Source organism: Anticarsia gemmatalis, chromosome 21 (assembly GCF_050436995.1).
Source record: "Anticarsia gemmatalis isolate Benzon Research Colony breed Stoneville strain chromosome 21, ilAntGemm2 primary, whole genome shotgun sequence".
Classification (NCBI taxonomy): Eukaryota; Metazoa; Arthropoda; class Insecta; order Lepidoptera; family Erebidae; genus Anticarsia; species Anticarsia gemmatalis.
In genome coordinates this window covers 3226145-3243046 of record NC_134765.1, presented here as the reverse complement: position 1 = coordinate 3243046, position 16902 = coordinate 3226145, and the positions used below count along the sequence as shown (strand labels likewise).

Here is a 16902-nt window from a genome sequence, read left to right as displayed (position 1 = left end):
TATTTATCAGTTATTGGATTGAAAAATGCTATCGATCAGCAAAATCGACAGCCCTAGCTTTCGTACTGTTCATGGAAGTCAAGTACCGTTGGTGTTTGTGAATAAAACAGTAGGTCTCAATATTGAACGTCTCAATGAAAAATTGTAGCCATCAACTTTACGATCTTTACTTAATTACTGCATACGGTAAGACCAAACTGTTCTCTTAAGATATTCATGACGATACAGTGAAAGCTATGCGATAAACGTTCGATGGAAAAGATTTTACATTGTTTTTTAAGTTTATTCGGGGATAATAATGACGTTTTGACATAATTATGGAGAAATTATGCTCGAATTTATCCGTCAATGAAATTGGCGCAATGGTTATTGTTCATGTAGGTAAATATTCTTTTCTAAATTGAATCAAGGATCAATCGGTAATTAGGAAATAATTAAATTTTACTATCGAAGTTATCATCTTTTCGAGCAATAAAACGGAAATTCGGACCTCTTGTTCAAAATGTCCGTGTAACACACTGTCACATTAAAATGCTAACAATTTAAAATGTATTTTTGTCTTAACTATATGTGTATCATAATAAACCCCACTTTTATATTCCATTTCGAGATATGAAACACGTTATTTCAGGTGTTATAGCTTGTATATTTTAAAATTTAATACTGTAGTTGTATCTTTATTTGAAGCATAATAAAGCCAAGTTATGGATTCATCAACCAAATATGTCGGACGTTAAAATATTGTAAATAAACTGTGTATAAAAATACACCGTCTTGTGAGGAAGTCGTCAAAATTAAATGTTGTATTAAATTATTTTGGACGCTTTGATGAGTGGGAGTTTTCATTCAGGAGATTTTTGAGGCGCGTATAAAATTATGGTGTTGGAAAAAGATTGTTTTGTTTTTAACCTTTGGTTTAATGTTATGTATGTCTTGTTATAATATGATATCTTTTACAAGGTTTTACGACTTCTAGAACATATTTGAAGGTTATTATTTTAACGTAAATGATCGACTGACTATTAAATAAAAGCAAGTGCACTAGTATTGGAAACTGCTCTGTCTGTCGTCCAATCAACTTCTAAAGGAATTTCGATGTTATCGAGATCTTGACATTAGATCGATAGAAATTCGATACTTACCGGATTTAACCTAAAACATGTTCCTTTGAAGACGAGAATAACATGAAAGAAAGACCCATTTACTAAAGTTAAGCAAAAACTCCCTTAGTTTGCAAATTGAGTCCAAATTATGTTGAAGCACGAAGTGAGGTGCAAAACAAAAACTTTTACATTTCACTGCAGTGAAAAGACCATAAAAGTGAAAACCGTATAGTGTCTTAGGTAGTCGTGACATCCTCGGAAAACCATAATAATGACGTTTTATGGCCAAATAAAACGGTTAGCTGTATTTTTAAAGACTGACACAAAAGCTGAAGATTTCAATGCTTTTTTTCCGTACATGTGTACGATACTGATAAGTTTTCTTAACGTCATTGTTTTGTATAGTGACGTCGGCTCTCATAAATCATATCGTGATTTTAAATACTCTTAGGCTTTCCATGTAAATTTGCTTTCATATATCTACAGGAAGATTTTTAAAATTTCAGCAATAAGCACACGCAAACCCATACACACAAACAAAGCGTACTTTATTATTATTATCCACACCATACTAATATTAGCATTGTAAACATGCGTTTGTTTATATCTCCTTCTTCAACACGAAAACGGCTGGACTAATTTGGAAATTTCACGAAGACGGCATAAAGCAACTGTTTCCAAGATGTTATAACCACGAAGGGCAGACCCACAGGCATAAACTAGTATTACTTTACACAGTCTATCTTAGCCTATAGTCCTACAATGTAAAAGCGAACTTTACGACAGACAAGGAACTATTAGCCAGATCGATGGTTACAAATAACAATAACAGATGGCGTTGTAACAAATTTAGTATCAGGGGTTAATTGTGATGGCGTGCGACCTTAGAAAGTTACTGTGAATGATTGAACATTAGTCAATCGTTCGGATATTATGGGATGTTTAAGAGGAGTTGCCTTAAAAGATGGATAGATTGAGTTGTTTATCATATTTGAAGTAATAATCGTAAAGCGCTGCAGTGTACTAAATTGGGAGATCTTTAAGCCAATAAGAAAGAATTAAATCTTTTCGATCGCCAAATAACAAGTTACTGAAGAGTTAAAATTTAAAATAGTAAAACATTTTTTTACATGGGTGCATACAGAAAAAAATAAAAAGCAACAAAAAGTGACCTTTTACAGTTTTTAGCCGAAATAGCCATTCTACATTTTAGGTGAAACATTTCAATGTCTTGGATTAACGTTCTTCCCAAACACCTCTACAAAAAATAACAATAAATCCGCTCCCTCAATTACGCTATCATTATACATGCAATAACATTTTCGTTTAAATGATTTAGCAGTATATAATAAACAATCATGTATACGTTTCTACGTCGCCTTAACAGTAAAGCGAGTCAGCGAGCCTTAACTCCCATCAGATGGTGACTGTAACTGTTATACTTAGATTATATTGATAACCTCTGATCTTATATTGTTACTTTTACTTAGCTTCCCGTTTAATTGTTCCGTAATTCATACTCTCGACATCGTCGTGCAGTGGTTAAAGTAGTCGGTACTGAGTTGGGAGGTCGTGAGTTCGATAGAGCAAATATTTGTGCAATCCACATTTAGTTGGACTTTGTTCTCGTTATTTGTATGTTTGTAAAAGTGTAACTCCCCTGTACCTCAGAAACCGGGCATAAGGGGTAAAAAACTATTTTTTTTTAATAAAAAGTTTTCTTGTGTACTTAACATTAGGTTCCGTAGAATGGGAATTGGGTAAATTTGGGGATAATTAGATTATAGAAATAAGTAAATAGCTCGCATAAAAAGCTAGATTCTTGGTACTAAATATCGCTATGAATAAAATTGTAGTATTTGAAATAGTTTACTCTTAAAAATGCCCATTTCTTTCCATTTTAAAGTTACCTCTGTATTCAAAAGTAACCCTATTCTACCGGTAACTAATTTAATAGAAGCCTTTACTTGCAGACAAAACATTTTAGACTGAAAAACTCGCAAAAACCTATCCGTCCTACATTTGCCATTAAGTATTTTCTCAAATACGGATGGCCGGTCAAACGTTTTGTTCAATACGATCGCGATTTAGATAACAAGATAAAGGCAATTTGTATGACAGATAAACGATCGATATCTGCGATGACCTCGATGACCTTTGTTACATCGTATGCGATAGTATTAGTTGGACTTTTACTTAGGTGTTATTATGAAATTGTGCTTTTGGTAATAAATAGATGATGTTTATCTGTGCGTTGTTTAGTGAATTTGTTTTATTTTTGTTTAGTAGGTGTTGGTGAAGATCCGGGTTTGAGTCTCAAGCTTGCATGATGATATTTACGTTTTGTGTAAACATTTTTTTTAAATGTTGTTTAAGTGACAACATTTTGTAAATTATTCAACATATTTGTCTTCTGTATTATACAAGGCCTAACCTCTTTCTATTTACGAAGTGAGACTTTGCCCAGCAGTGGGACAGTAATTGGTCAATATTATTTATTTTGTTTTGTTTACTATAACCACTCGAACCTCAACGCGATCATAGATCATAATCACTTCAATATTTCCAAATTTTGAGATGAAAAGACTATTTTCAAACACAGATTTTATGTTTTTCTCAGCTTAGGTTCATGTATAGCTCATACAAAACAAAACTAGGAACCACAAACAGCATGTATCACGAAACTCACATAACTTATCTCCGAACACCCCGTATCTCCAAAGGGCACGAGGTCTGCTCACTAGTGAACCTAATTAAGGGCATCTCTCCATCGCCGGCTGATTTATAACCGTCATTAGATGTTGTTCGCGCGTCACGACGTTACGGCGCAATGTATGCGGTACAACGGGATTATGTCGAAGGTGAGGCTTGTTTGGATCGGGAACGGAATATTTATGGGGTGTTCTGTTTGTCGTATATTGATCGGATATATCAATATTAGGTTTATCTATATTTATTTAGAGGTAGATATGAATCGTATTACATCGTCATGATGAATGTGTGAACCAAACATGTAATCGCTTTGAGCGCCCTGCGCCTTCAAGCTTACAATTCTGAATATTCGTCGTCCCTGGTCTTAAAGATAACTTTGAAAGGCGGTTGTAGATTGACTATAGACTTGCTTCTCAGGCCTACTACCCAAATAAAAATATCTACTTAAATATTTTTTCATCACAACAGCTTAAGTTGATTTGGAACAAATTCCATTTAAGATCTCATATTTAAGAAGACAGGTCCTATGAAATTAGAAAACGTAGTCCTTTATAAAAAAGCTCTTTTCTCATATTTAAGAAGACAGGTCCTATTAAATTAGAAAAACGTGTTGCTTTATAAACAAGTTCTTCTGAAAAAAAAAACAGGCACGTACCTTATTCTCGTTGAGTTTTCTCAGCAGGTCGTGGTACGGCGCGCCCCTGCCGGCCGACAGGGATGGTGGCGGCAGTCTTCCCTCCATGCAGTGTAGCCAGCGCCGAAGACAACGGAGCTCATGAGCTTTGTCTAGGGAAACAAAACATTTTCAAAATAACAAGTTGACTTCAGGATATGTGTAGGATTCATTGAAAACTAATCTCTACTTGTGAAAGTTGAGAAAAGATCTGACAAACCCTCTGTATATGTGTATCCCCTTTCTTTATATGTATAGGCTGTCCAACACAACAAAGTAGCTAATTAGAACACATAAATACAATTAAAAAAAATACGAGCTTTCTAGTAAATATTTTTGTTCAAGCAGCGCCATCTGTATATTGTACACGGAACTACGTTCACATTAAGTATAGCGTCCCCCCGCTAACAGACATAAAGGCTTTATGCATTGCATCCATAGATGGCGCTGCATTCAGGGTTTTAACTTATTTAATAGCCTTAGCTAAGTACATTGAATATTTGTTAGATTAAACGTAATTATGAATACTAACCAACTGTGTCAGAACTGTCTCCCTCACGATGCTGCTGCTCAGGACTAAGTAGCTGTCGGAGACTCTCCCATTTGACATTCAAGTGTTCTATTCGCCATGTCACCTGAGAATTAGTAGCAAACATTATTTTCTTGAATGATCTGTTTAAAACTTATTTTTTTAATATGTAGGTACCCATTCAGCAAAATCTTAAAAGCTTCATATGTAATGAAAATATGAAAATTGCATTTTTGATCTGATAGATGAGGACTAGAAAGATTAAAATACCTAATAACGAAGTTAGTTATTCATTGAATAAAGGACAGAGCGATATATAGATCTATTCATCACAAACAAAGAAAAGAAGTCTATATTTTGTAAATTTTTAGTAAAATATATAGATCCGTTAGATGGCTTTTCCTTTGGGTCATAAACTGACGCCCTGTCATATTTAATTCAAATATATTCAGTAAATTTTCACGTAATGGAAGGAAAACTACTATTTTCCATTTGTTATGGGAACGGGAGAGTTTTATAAACTTACTTCAGCACTAGCTTCAGGTATACGTTCAAGTATAGCGTTGGCCTGCTCCGTGAACTTGGCGCGACGCGGCTCCCCTGACAAAAGCTCCGTCATACGATTCTGTTGAACACAATATAGCACATTACACACTGCCAGAAGCAAATAGGCGTAAGGTGTTTGTCTCACAAAGGCACTTAAAACTTTATAACATTAGCGATGCAGTCACTGAACGAATACTAAACCGGTCAGTTATAGATTTAGATCTAACTTTACCCCTTCTGGATAAGTAATGGATAACGTAATAAGTAACCAAAGTGATAGGAATTGTTTGACTTTTTTATTATTTCATTTGAAAAGCTTATCAACACTTATTGGAATGCGATACAGGTTAGGATTTTGATAACAAACACTTTACCATCTAGAAATATTTTTCATCCAAACAATGTATCAGATTTTAACAATGTCCGAACAATATTTTGTCTCAAAGATCAACACTGAAGTGAATAAACAGGTTTTCTTTGAAACATAATCGTGACTGATAATATATCAGCGATGAGCAGCATAATCATTGATATTACATCATTTTCAATTCGTAATACTTCGTCAACAATACCTGATATAAGTATCTCTACAATTTTATTTTATCTTATATATGATATATCAATAATCTGAGTTATAATTCAAATGTACAAAAACGTGCAAGGGTCAGTTATGCTCATCTGGTATTTGAGCTGAGAGTTTACGTGCTTCGGAAGGCACGTTAGATAAATTTGAATTTGACTTAAACTTTATTTTAATAAGGTAAAGAACCACCCCCTTACTTGTTCCTTTAAATAGCCTAGCCGATATTTGGCAACTGTATTGGCAACGACCACAAGTATTTTGTATTCATATTCGTGAGATGGTTAGCACTTTTAAACCAGACCCGCAACTAGTCCAGTACCATAGGCGATCAGGAGATTGTATTTGACTCATGTATTTTAGAACATGTAAAATCAAAGAGGGAACTAAATTACACAGTCCCACATAACTCTGCACTCCACCCAGAGTGCAGGTATATGCTTAAAGCATTAAATTAGCCTTGTAAAAAAATAACATTACGTGCTGTTGCAATGCTCAGCTAGATGCAAACTCCAGTAACGGTTTAATTCTTTACTACTAACCATCCTCAACTTCCTGCTGGACAGATTCTCTGGACTAGAATATATTTCCTCCTGCACGTGCGTGAGCCACTGGCACAGTTCGCTGAACTCCGAGATGAGCTGGTTGAGCGACCACTGGCGGTTGAAGCTCGACGTCGGGTTCAGCGCGCGGTGTGGAGACGCGCTGTGCGAGAGGAGCTCGCTGTTCGCTTCCTGGAAGTAAGGAATAATGATTTAGTATTTATGTATTTTCATTTACAAGATAGATAAATAATTTAACACTTTTAATTCTCCCTCTGCTATAATTTGGCTTAGTATGGATGTGCTTAGACGTAAATCGTAGACTTACTGTTTTTGATAATAGCCAATACACAGTTCCTAGGATTAGTTTGTGATGGTGTTGGGGAATGCTGTTTAGACTTTTTGTTTCTGAAGATCTGTCTATAGATCTAATAGAATCTCTTGAATCTTCCGTGTGAATGGTTAAAAAATTATAACTTCTTTCACTTTGTACAGCCTACGCTGCAAAAGTTAAGGTACGCGTTGCAGTTTTTAGAAAATCTTTTAAGAAAAGCATTTATCTATTGAGTACAAAAGCCCATCGTGAGGCCGTAACAGCCTGCTCAAAGACTTATAGTACATGTTATTTACCTTGCAAGTATCAATGATCTGGTTGTCCATGATGTAGTTGTAGTGATGCTGCAGCAGCGGCCACAGGTCGTCGCCGGCGCTGCCGCCGCTCGCCGCCGAGCCCCAGCTGCGGCGCCACGCTTCGCGACATGGCTCCTTCCTGCAACATTCACATACAAACATTAACTTTATGGTAGAATCACAGTGATTGAGCTGGCCACCACGATGAAAATAATATGCAGAACAAGTTTTTGGGTCACCTAAAATGTTCTGCCGTAGAAATCATTATACCGCATATCGCTTTCAAAGGCAAATAAAATTTTGAACCCTCCCTATACCTACATACCTTTGAACTTTTGATTTAGATATGATCGAAAATAGTGGAGGGTACAAAGATAAATATAAAACATGGACTATATTGTGCCTAAAAGGTAGTTTGCAATGAGATTTTATGAGATCCACATAACCCTAGGCATTTATCCTGGCTATAGATAAGAGAATTTTGTTAAAAACGCTATACGTTTTTTATGAATAGTTACAATACGTAAAGCAATATCCAGTCCATATAGGCTACAAGGAAACCCATACATATTAATTTTATGCAAAACTTTCCATTACAATTCTGTTCGCGCTCTGTATGACAGATGGTATGAAGTGACTCATTACTTCTGATTAACACGTTAACACTGTGCTGTAACGGACATGCCGTGGAATTGACAGAATTATTAACTAAAGGTACAATATTTGCTGATGAAGCATACTTATTATAATATGTATACCTATCTTGACTTCAAATTGTTATCAAAGACTTTTCGAAGTTACGTGTGTATTAGAAATAATTATATTAATAGCCACACAGCCCACCGTCTGATACAGCTTCTTTATGGCACAGACCTGTGGGACGCTTTATATACTTCCTTGCATACAAGGATCTTTACTAAGTTGGCGAAATGTAATGGAGAAAGTGTGCCCCACTAGTGGACACGGGTTAGCTCCCGTAATGAAAAGGGGCCTTGAGTCCATAATACCTATTAGCGCGGCCCAAGTCTTGCGAAATGATAATTCTTTATATTTTTATTAAAGTCATACAATAAGTTACCTATATACAATTATTCAATAAGTTCAGGAAAAAAATTGTTAGGAAAGAATAGACGTCGCTGGGTCGCTGTTAGGTAGCAGTTATTAGTTCGTATTTTCCTCATATTACACAAAGGTAACATTCCAAACATGCCATTTAATCGAATCAAGTTATAAATGTTTATAATTTACCCTATTAAATTATAATTTAACCTAGCTACATAATAATGTCACAAATAGCAATGATTGACGTAGTTTCAGAACTGTAACGCGACACTCTACCACTATCGACTACCGACAACCGACTAGCTGTCGAAAAATTTTGTAAGACAGTTGGTTCAGCGCCTCTAGCGGGCGTCGTAGAAACTATTTTTGCAGTACATTATATATGTCAAACTCTTGATACTCAAAAGTACCGACTGTACAGAATCGTGCTACAATAGCGCGACTCTACCACTATCAACTATCGACAACCGGCTAGCTATCTAGAAATTTTGTATCAAACTCTGATTAGCGCCTCTAGCGGCTGCCGTAGGAACTATTTTTAGTACATCTTAAATGTCATACCTACTCTCTATACTCGACCGTTTCCAACCGTTCAAATAGATAAGTACTTAGATAATTATTTACTACACGGTAGACAGCACAGCTACCACAGCTACCATGTAGTAATAATAATACAACAGGTGTAAGATATGAAGATACAGCAACAAAAAGCCAATTAGCCAATTACAAATAATTTTTACCTCTTTTTGGTGAGACTGTGATATGGCCGCTCGAGTTGTTCGCAGCGGCCGCCAGGTGGCGCGGGCGCGCTCCGTAGTGATGACAGCGAGAAGCTGCTCTTCATTGAAGAGTGTTCGAAGCCTGGAATTTGAGAAAATTATTCGTTAGTATTGTTCTAAGAAATTTTCACAAAGTACTTATGAATAATATTACGTAAGTTTTCAATTTTCCATAGTAAAATTAAGGGGTGATATTTTTTTGAAATTGTAGATCATTTTATATGTATTATTCTATTTGATAGCTGGAGATGACAAGTAAGTATATCATATATCACTTAAGGGTTTATATCTTTATCATCTTGTGAATTACGTCCATAAAATAACAAAATGCGTTGCAATGGTGATTCTCAAGTCCTCATATCATAAAAAAGAGTTAAAATAATCGATTATTTTTAAAAGTAATAATAAAATCTAACTTACTTGTTGACATCTTGTTCGTTATTCTTCAGGGATCTTCTAAAACAATCAATTTACTTGTAAATCAACATTAGCGTCCCAGAGTCGTTTGTACTGTCTCATCAATTCCTTAATCTTTGTACTTGTTACGTTAATCCGTATTGTCTTAGTAATAAAGTCTAAATTGCTTCGTTTAAATAGTGCTATGGCGACTAGATTCGTTTATCTAAAGTTAAGAGTACAATAAATATGTGGAATCATGTAATCTTGCAAGACTCATGAATTTGTAGTGTGCATATTGTTTTGGCTGTAGTTTCGGTGGTCACATTGTGTTCGACGGCCCAGTTCTTGCCGTCGTTGGTATCTGCCGGTCGGTCCTGTAATTAAAAGAAAAACAATTATTAATTATATACGCATGTTTTGAACGTATTGAGTAATTGAAGTTTAATTATCGTAAAGATATTTTAAGAGTTGAGGCTCTTAACGATTTGGTAATAACTTGTTTTGTCGGTATGACGCGAGTGCGGGACATAAAAACAGTATTTCTGCTACCTTATTGACGATTCTTGAAAGAATAGCCAGCGGTTATGGGCTTACTGATTATTTTATGTTAATGAAACAGTCGGAGATATACATATATCTTATGAAGTAGTATTGTGGATAAAACTAAACAGCATCTAATAGTACCAGTATTTCGAAAAATACTTGTTAATTGATAAGATGTTCATGCAATACCACACGGAAAATGACGGCACTTTTTCTATAGCATTATTAAAAAAACCGAATTAAGACATAAAAACCGAAATAAGGTTACATACAAGGGCGCTCAAATCCGAGAATAATACCCACATTTTCTAAATAATTTGTTAGGTAAACTGCGCACCTTTAACCATCATAAATTAATTTCTACAAAATAGCGCACTTACGTGTACAGCAGGTGTGAAAACACCATATAATTTATAAGGAGAAACCTATATTTAAGGGTCGTGGGAACTAAGTTACAAAGTAGGTCCTATAACTAGGCTTTCACCGGACATGTCAATTTTGAAATTCATTTTACAATATCAGTCGAGATATAATCTAATCTCGTAGGTATCATGTTATATGTTTATTTCAATTATATAAAACGTTTGATATTTGCTTTATTTATTTGTATTTAAGTGTAAAGTAGGTATGTTAAGCTCGTTGCGTTCCCTGTTGAATACGAGAGAGGATTTAGTACTTGAATTCACCACAGAGTTCAAGTACGGGTTGGAGAATTTTCGGGCATGTAGTTTCCTCGAGATTTGTAAGCCCATGATTTTAACTGCACTTATTATATATACCATATGGATTGTAGTTGCTTGTTAATAATTCCAAAAAAAAATAATTTTGATTTTTATGGAAACTTACGAAATAGTTTTTTTTAAGTTTTTACATGTGCGTAAAAAAACTTTCAGCAGGCAATGTAGGTTGATAACTCAAATTTTATCGCACGAAAAGTCAAATAAGAAAATGATTATTTATGAGTCATCAAATACCTACTCAACAAAATAAATAAATCATCCCAATTTCCTCTTGCCATTTCTGAAGGCTCAGCAAAGTTACGCGTAATCCAATTAATTTCCGATGTAGGTATGATTTTGCATAACAAGAACCACGGAAGTAAAGATAATTGATTGAAGCCTTATTTAAAGCCTGATTATGAAAGAGCGTAATTGAAACGCACTCGCGGATTCTACATGATTCTGTTATTATTATGTTCTAAGATGTTATCTCGTTATGTTTATTTATTGCTGGTATATTTATGTTAGTTAATACATAATTTGTATTACGTTTAGGATGTTATTAAAGGAATTGTTTACTAAACTATATGCCTTTCCTACTATGGACATGAAAGTCTGAAGAACATTTAGCTTATTATGTGGCATATAGGTATAGAGAAATTTCCCACTATCTACTTTCTTAAACTATTGTGCAAAAATTTGATCAGTGCTTCTAGCAGGTGCAGTAGGTTATATTATCAATTCATAGTATGTACATTTTTCATATCAAACTTTCGATAGTAACGATTGTTAATAATGCGCTTTAGAATATCTTCACTCGGCGCTATTGTATCGAGAGCCTATCATTTAACTAACTAAGTAAGTTCATTACATACTTTCGAAAAATTGGAGGATCCGGGGGACCTAATTAGTTTACCAAACAAAAAAAATATATAGTTACTTAATAGTGGACAGAAAATACCCGAAGAAAGACCGTATATATCATCTTTGATCTCACTCATCACGTATGCAAGTTCAACGCATGTCAAAACAAACTCAAACTTTCGTCACCAAACAACGAGAATTAACACAAACACATAACTATTTATTTATCCCTCCTCACATAAGTACTTTCTCCTAAACAGATCAATTGTTTTCACTGTACGTCACCAAGGGCACGATTGACTGTAGAAAGCCGCAATTTTGTTTCGTTTCACACCAATTTGCTGATTTACACGACAAATGGCCGACGCCCGGGCCCGCCGGCGAGTTATTAACCGATGCTGTGTTATTTATTTGAATTATGAACGAAATATTTCTTGTTACTTGTAGATCTTTTTATAATTTCTGCTGTGTTTCAATAAAGACTATAATTTAAACAAAACTGCAAGGTTAGATCCTGAGTTCACTTCTTACTACAGCTACAAGGCTCTATCATAGAACTACCACAACAATAATAAAACACTTATTGGCTATTTAGGGTAAACAAAAAAACAACTAAAATTTTTGATGTCCAGTACAAACAATCCTATGGGAGTCACTGAAATAGTCACAAGAATAATGATTTTGACATCAAAATAATTTCTCGAAATGTAGATATTATTTTTACAAGTAGAGCAAATATTTTACAATATAAACTACACATAGTTGTCAGATAGTATTATCAATCATCGTTCACACATTACTGGAAGTAATAAGCTCATACAAACACATCAAAACATAGCACAACACACCTAATCCACATTTTCCTAAATTACGCGCAAACCAAACAAACATTTGTCCGATTCTAAGTAAACACCATTCACTTTCTAACCTATAAACTGGGGTCAATGCGACCTCTGATATCGTACAATATGGTTTATAACGGTGAATGTATTACAGGTTAAATTTACTGCCAAGATAATGGCTTGGCGGTATTATGAGGAGAAATATATGTACGATGGACGGTTGAGATTAGGTTCGAGATATAGGACGTGTTGATAGTGATAGGTTCGCTCTATATTGTAAAGGACTGTACCGGATGAAGTTTACAATGAAAGGTCTGATATGTGAAGGATATGTAAAGGTTATAATACCTTTTATTCTGGATCAAACATCACAAGTACTACGTTTAGATAGCGCTTCTTGTGTCACAATTTGACTCACAAAGCTCTTCGTTTTCTGTTTGAGAAATAATTTCGGTTCCATTTTTACGATAAGCAACAGTTTCATCTATACCTACGCTGTAAAAACAGACGTCAGCGGTGTCAAAACAAGTTGACAATTTGCCACAGGTAAAACATCCTGAAATATATAACCTACTTTTACAATAAAACGTAAAAAATTTAGGATACATTTTGGGCTGACAATACATTTGAGGGCAACATGTGCTCCTCTACTGCATAGATTAAGCTAAGATAAATAGCTAGTTTTATTCCATTAAATTGCATCCAATAGAAACGATTCTAATATTGTCACGATTCGTATTGATCACGCACTGTCCATATCTCATCAATGAACTCGGATCTTCTGACGGCAAAAACAGCAAACACTTTCAAGTAATAAGCTAAAAACACGCAAATTTCTAATGACTCTATGATTAAAGGTAAAAGTTAACACTGACAGATTAAGCCTGCTACACACATATTTGGATTCGCTTCTGCAATATTTATCGAACAACAATCGACTCAACTCACTTGTTCGGCTTGTGCTATAGCGCGATACATTAGAACCATTGAGCATCGAGAGGTTGACATTTTAAATGTACGTCAAAATAGTTTTTTTGACGTCCGCTAGAGGCGCTGATCAGATTTTTATACATTTTTTTTCGATAGCTAGCCGGTTATCGATACTCGATAGCAATAGAGAATCGGGTTTATCTACACGTATATTACTCGGTTTTGCCGCCCGGCTAGGCCGACTAATGCCGAATCGAATATGTGTGTAGCCAGCCTGACAGATTAGATGAATGAGTTATTTAATTCAACACCGAAAGAAAGTAAATACCTATTCTGTTTATCTGCGTGCGAAACAAAATAAACAATGCAAATCTTGTAAACTTTCCTTTACGCAAAAAGTTTGTTAAGAAATATTGTTATAAATTGGTTTAGTGCGGTTTTATTGTTTATCAATGTTGCGCGATAAGTAGTGTATCTGATGGTGATCAAGAGGTTTTGAGTTAGATTTACAAGTCGGGTTAAATACTATTCGTCTTTTCTCTACAATTGAAACTATCGAGTATCGAGAATTTAACATTTAAAACGTACTGCAAAAATTTCCGTACCGTCCGCTAGAGGCGCTGATCAGATTTTCATACAAAACTTTCTGACAGCTGGCCTGTTGTCGATATTCGATACTAGCATAGAATCGGGCTTCAAGTCGTGTCATACCCGTTCCTTCAGAGTGTCGTCACCTTATCGTTAAGTCTAATAAGCTAAAGGTACTACCAAAATAAATTAACGTTGTTAGAATTACATACAGATCAATCATCCGGCTACTAGAGAATGTGATTAAAATGATATCCATTAATAAGCGCCTCAAGGGCTTTGTATCATTAGAGTCAAGTACCATCCATATATAGAGTTCATTTATTATATTTTATGTCTTAAGTCCCTGAACTTTTGAAACTACTAGCTTTATAAGTTTTATAAATTAAGTACATGGCTTCGGTGACGCAGTAATAGTTATATTATTAAGCTGTTATTACTACGTACAGGAATCAAGCCGTTTTTTTACTGTATTTCAACATAGAACAATATTATTTGTGTGATACATAAAATAGTTGAAATCTATATCGGCGGTCCTGTGAGACAAGATGTATGGACATGAATGAAGCATGGGAAGTTTGTAGGGATCATAGCCTCGGTCTACACCTAGGGGAAAAAGGCGTGATTTTATGTATGTATAAATAGCTGTTTCGTATCGGTATGTACTATATGTACATATATTCATGGTTTTCAAACACTGGCAAAAACCAAACTTCGCCGCTTGGTACCGATCCCTACAAACTTAATTTTCGATTTCGTTTACTTTATGTCCGTTATTTTAATGTTTGTGAAGGATTTACGCAGAAGACATATTTAAAACGAACAAATCCGGAGAGAAAATTAAACTGTGATGAAAGTGATATCATTAACTTATACTACGAAACTTGCTCTTAAGATCTCATTCGAGCAACCTCACATATCTGGCACAATGCACATAATTACAGAATACATTTGTTTACTTAAACGTAAAATGTCGGTGTTAATAGTTGTTGTGTCATGTTCTCATCATATACCCTTTCAGAGCGGCCTCAGACAATGGCCCGTGATTTTATAAAGACTTTTTTGAGCCTCTGGTGTTAGTTTGAGTGGATCAAGTTATGAGAGATCCGAAAGTTAATTTTGTTTTTATTTTTACTTTTTATACCGATGGCTCTACGAGGAATAATTTTATTATTATCCTTTATTCTTGTGTCTAAAGTGAAACAAAGTTTGATTTTAAGTATCAAATCTGTGTATTTTTTAAGCTTTTTTTTCATATCTAGTAGTATTCATTTTAGGATATACGATGGCATTACAGGCTTGTAATTGTAACAGGGAACTCAAAAAGTTGGAGTCTAATCTTGGCTTACATGGCCAAATGCATAATTCAAAGCCTGATGACACTTATGCTTCCACATTAACTATGTTCCTGCTAACGAGCTAGGAAGTTACCTCAGTAAGAATAACTACAATTTCTTCTGCTTCACTGTCATTAACATCTTGCCCTTTCAGTTATCGAATCAGGTAGTGTAACTGTCATCCAATGTTTTAAGTTGCTTATTATGATAACTATTTAACCAACAACTCCCATCAACAATGGGCGACAAAAGCCACTACGACAGGAGAAAGGCCAGCGTTTGTACCGAAGAGAAATTCTGCCAAATTGTAAAGATAAAGAACTAATAACCTGATGTTTAATTAATATAATGTTTGAATAATTGAATGGAAATTTAAATTGTTTGGATGGTGATAACACGAAAAAATAAAAATAACTATTGAAAATAGTGTGAACAAGAATACATATAAAACAAAATCTTAATTTTTTCGCTACCTTATTTGAGTGATTGTGAAATATCCCTCATGAAAGTTAATTTTGTTTGACGGTTTTATTAGGTGTGAAGAATAAAATCAACTACAAGCAATTACTGTCCCACTGCTGAGCAAGGGACTCCTCTTGGAATAAGGGAGGATTTAAGCCTTTAGTACATCACTTTTGTTAAGTGGATATTAAGTTGAGCTCATATCAATTTATATAGCTAACTAAAATAAGATTTAAACAATGTTAAATTCTTCACAAGTGTATAAACAAGTTCGTTATATCGTATAATTGTTTACTTCCTAATCAAGTAAATGAGCTATCAACGCCTTGAAACCGATCCCTTTGATCACAGCATTCACAGCGAACGATGTAAACATGTTCTATGTTTATCGTCACTTCTTTATAACGACTATGTTTTATATAAACTGTGATATAATGTACAATCGTACCGAAAAAAAACTGTATATTAAAAAATAACTGTTGAGCTCTTCTTTTTTATTTTATCAGGTTCAGTGAAGTTTTCCAAATAATAATAGGTAGGTATGTGCATGTTAGAAACATTTATAGCCGCGCATTTAATTTTCCTTACTGCATTGACGTCAATTAAGTTACCAATTTGCGTCAATGGTTACTTTTCCCTGAATTCTCATAAAAAATGTGAGTTTTAGCTTATCCTCCTTTCAAGCCGAAATAGAACAACGAATTATAGTTAATTAGGACCAGAGTAAGATCACGAAATGCTACCTTTTGACTCTTTAGGCGGAGTAACAAACCACTATATCAATATCTTTATTCTTCTTTTAGTTCAATTTAATTATTAAATACAAGTAATTAGATATTATTTACAACATCAGAACAATAGCTTGTAACTTATTTTAAGCCTTCTCTTACTACACAATCAACATAACATCAGAAAACCTGTTTCTACTTCAAATCAGTCACAGGTAAGGTAGCACCTAATTGCTAGAAGTTTTTTCGAAGTTTATAAGAAATACGAATAAAAAATATCTGTTACTGTAACAAAAAGTAAAAAAACCATTCATTCTTGAATCCAGTTTTCGTT

The 16902-nt window shown here is 34.6% G+C and overlaps 1 protein-coding gene across 3 annotated transcripts in view; it reads right to left on the bottom strand.

Moving 5' to 3' along the window:
- Positions 1-16902, bottom strand: part of klar (klarsicht) — a 345461-nt gene that overhangs the window by 184405 nt on the left and 144154 nt on the right. For all 3 annotated transcript variants that reach the window (XM_076128607.1, XM_076128609.1, XM_076128608.1), the window contains 7 exons: positions 9577-9929; positions 9118-9238; positions 7316-7454; positions 6686-6877; positions 5544-5642; positions 5021-5123; positions 4471-4601 (listed from right to left, as the gene is read on the bottom strand). In XM_076128607.1, the coding sequence (XP_075984722.1) occupies positions 4471-4601; positions 5021-5123; positions 5544-5642; positions 6686-6877; positions 7316-7454; positions 9118-9238; positions 9577-9586 (795 nt within the window). In that variant the 5' untranslated portion in view covers positions 9587-9929. The remainder of the gene's footprint in view (positions 1-4470; positions 4602-5020; positions 5124-5543; positions 5643-6685; positions 6878-7315; positions 7455-9117; positions 9239-9576; positions 9930-16902) is intronic.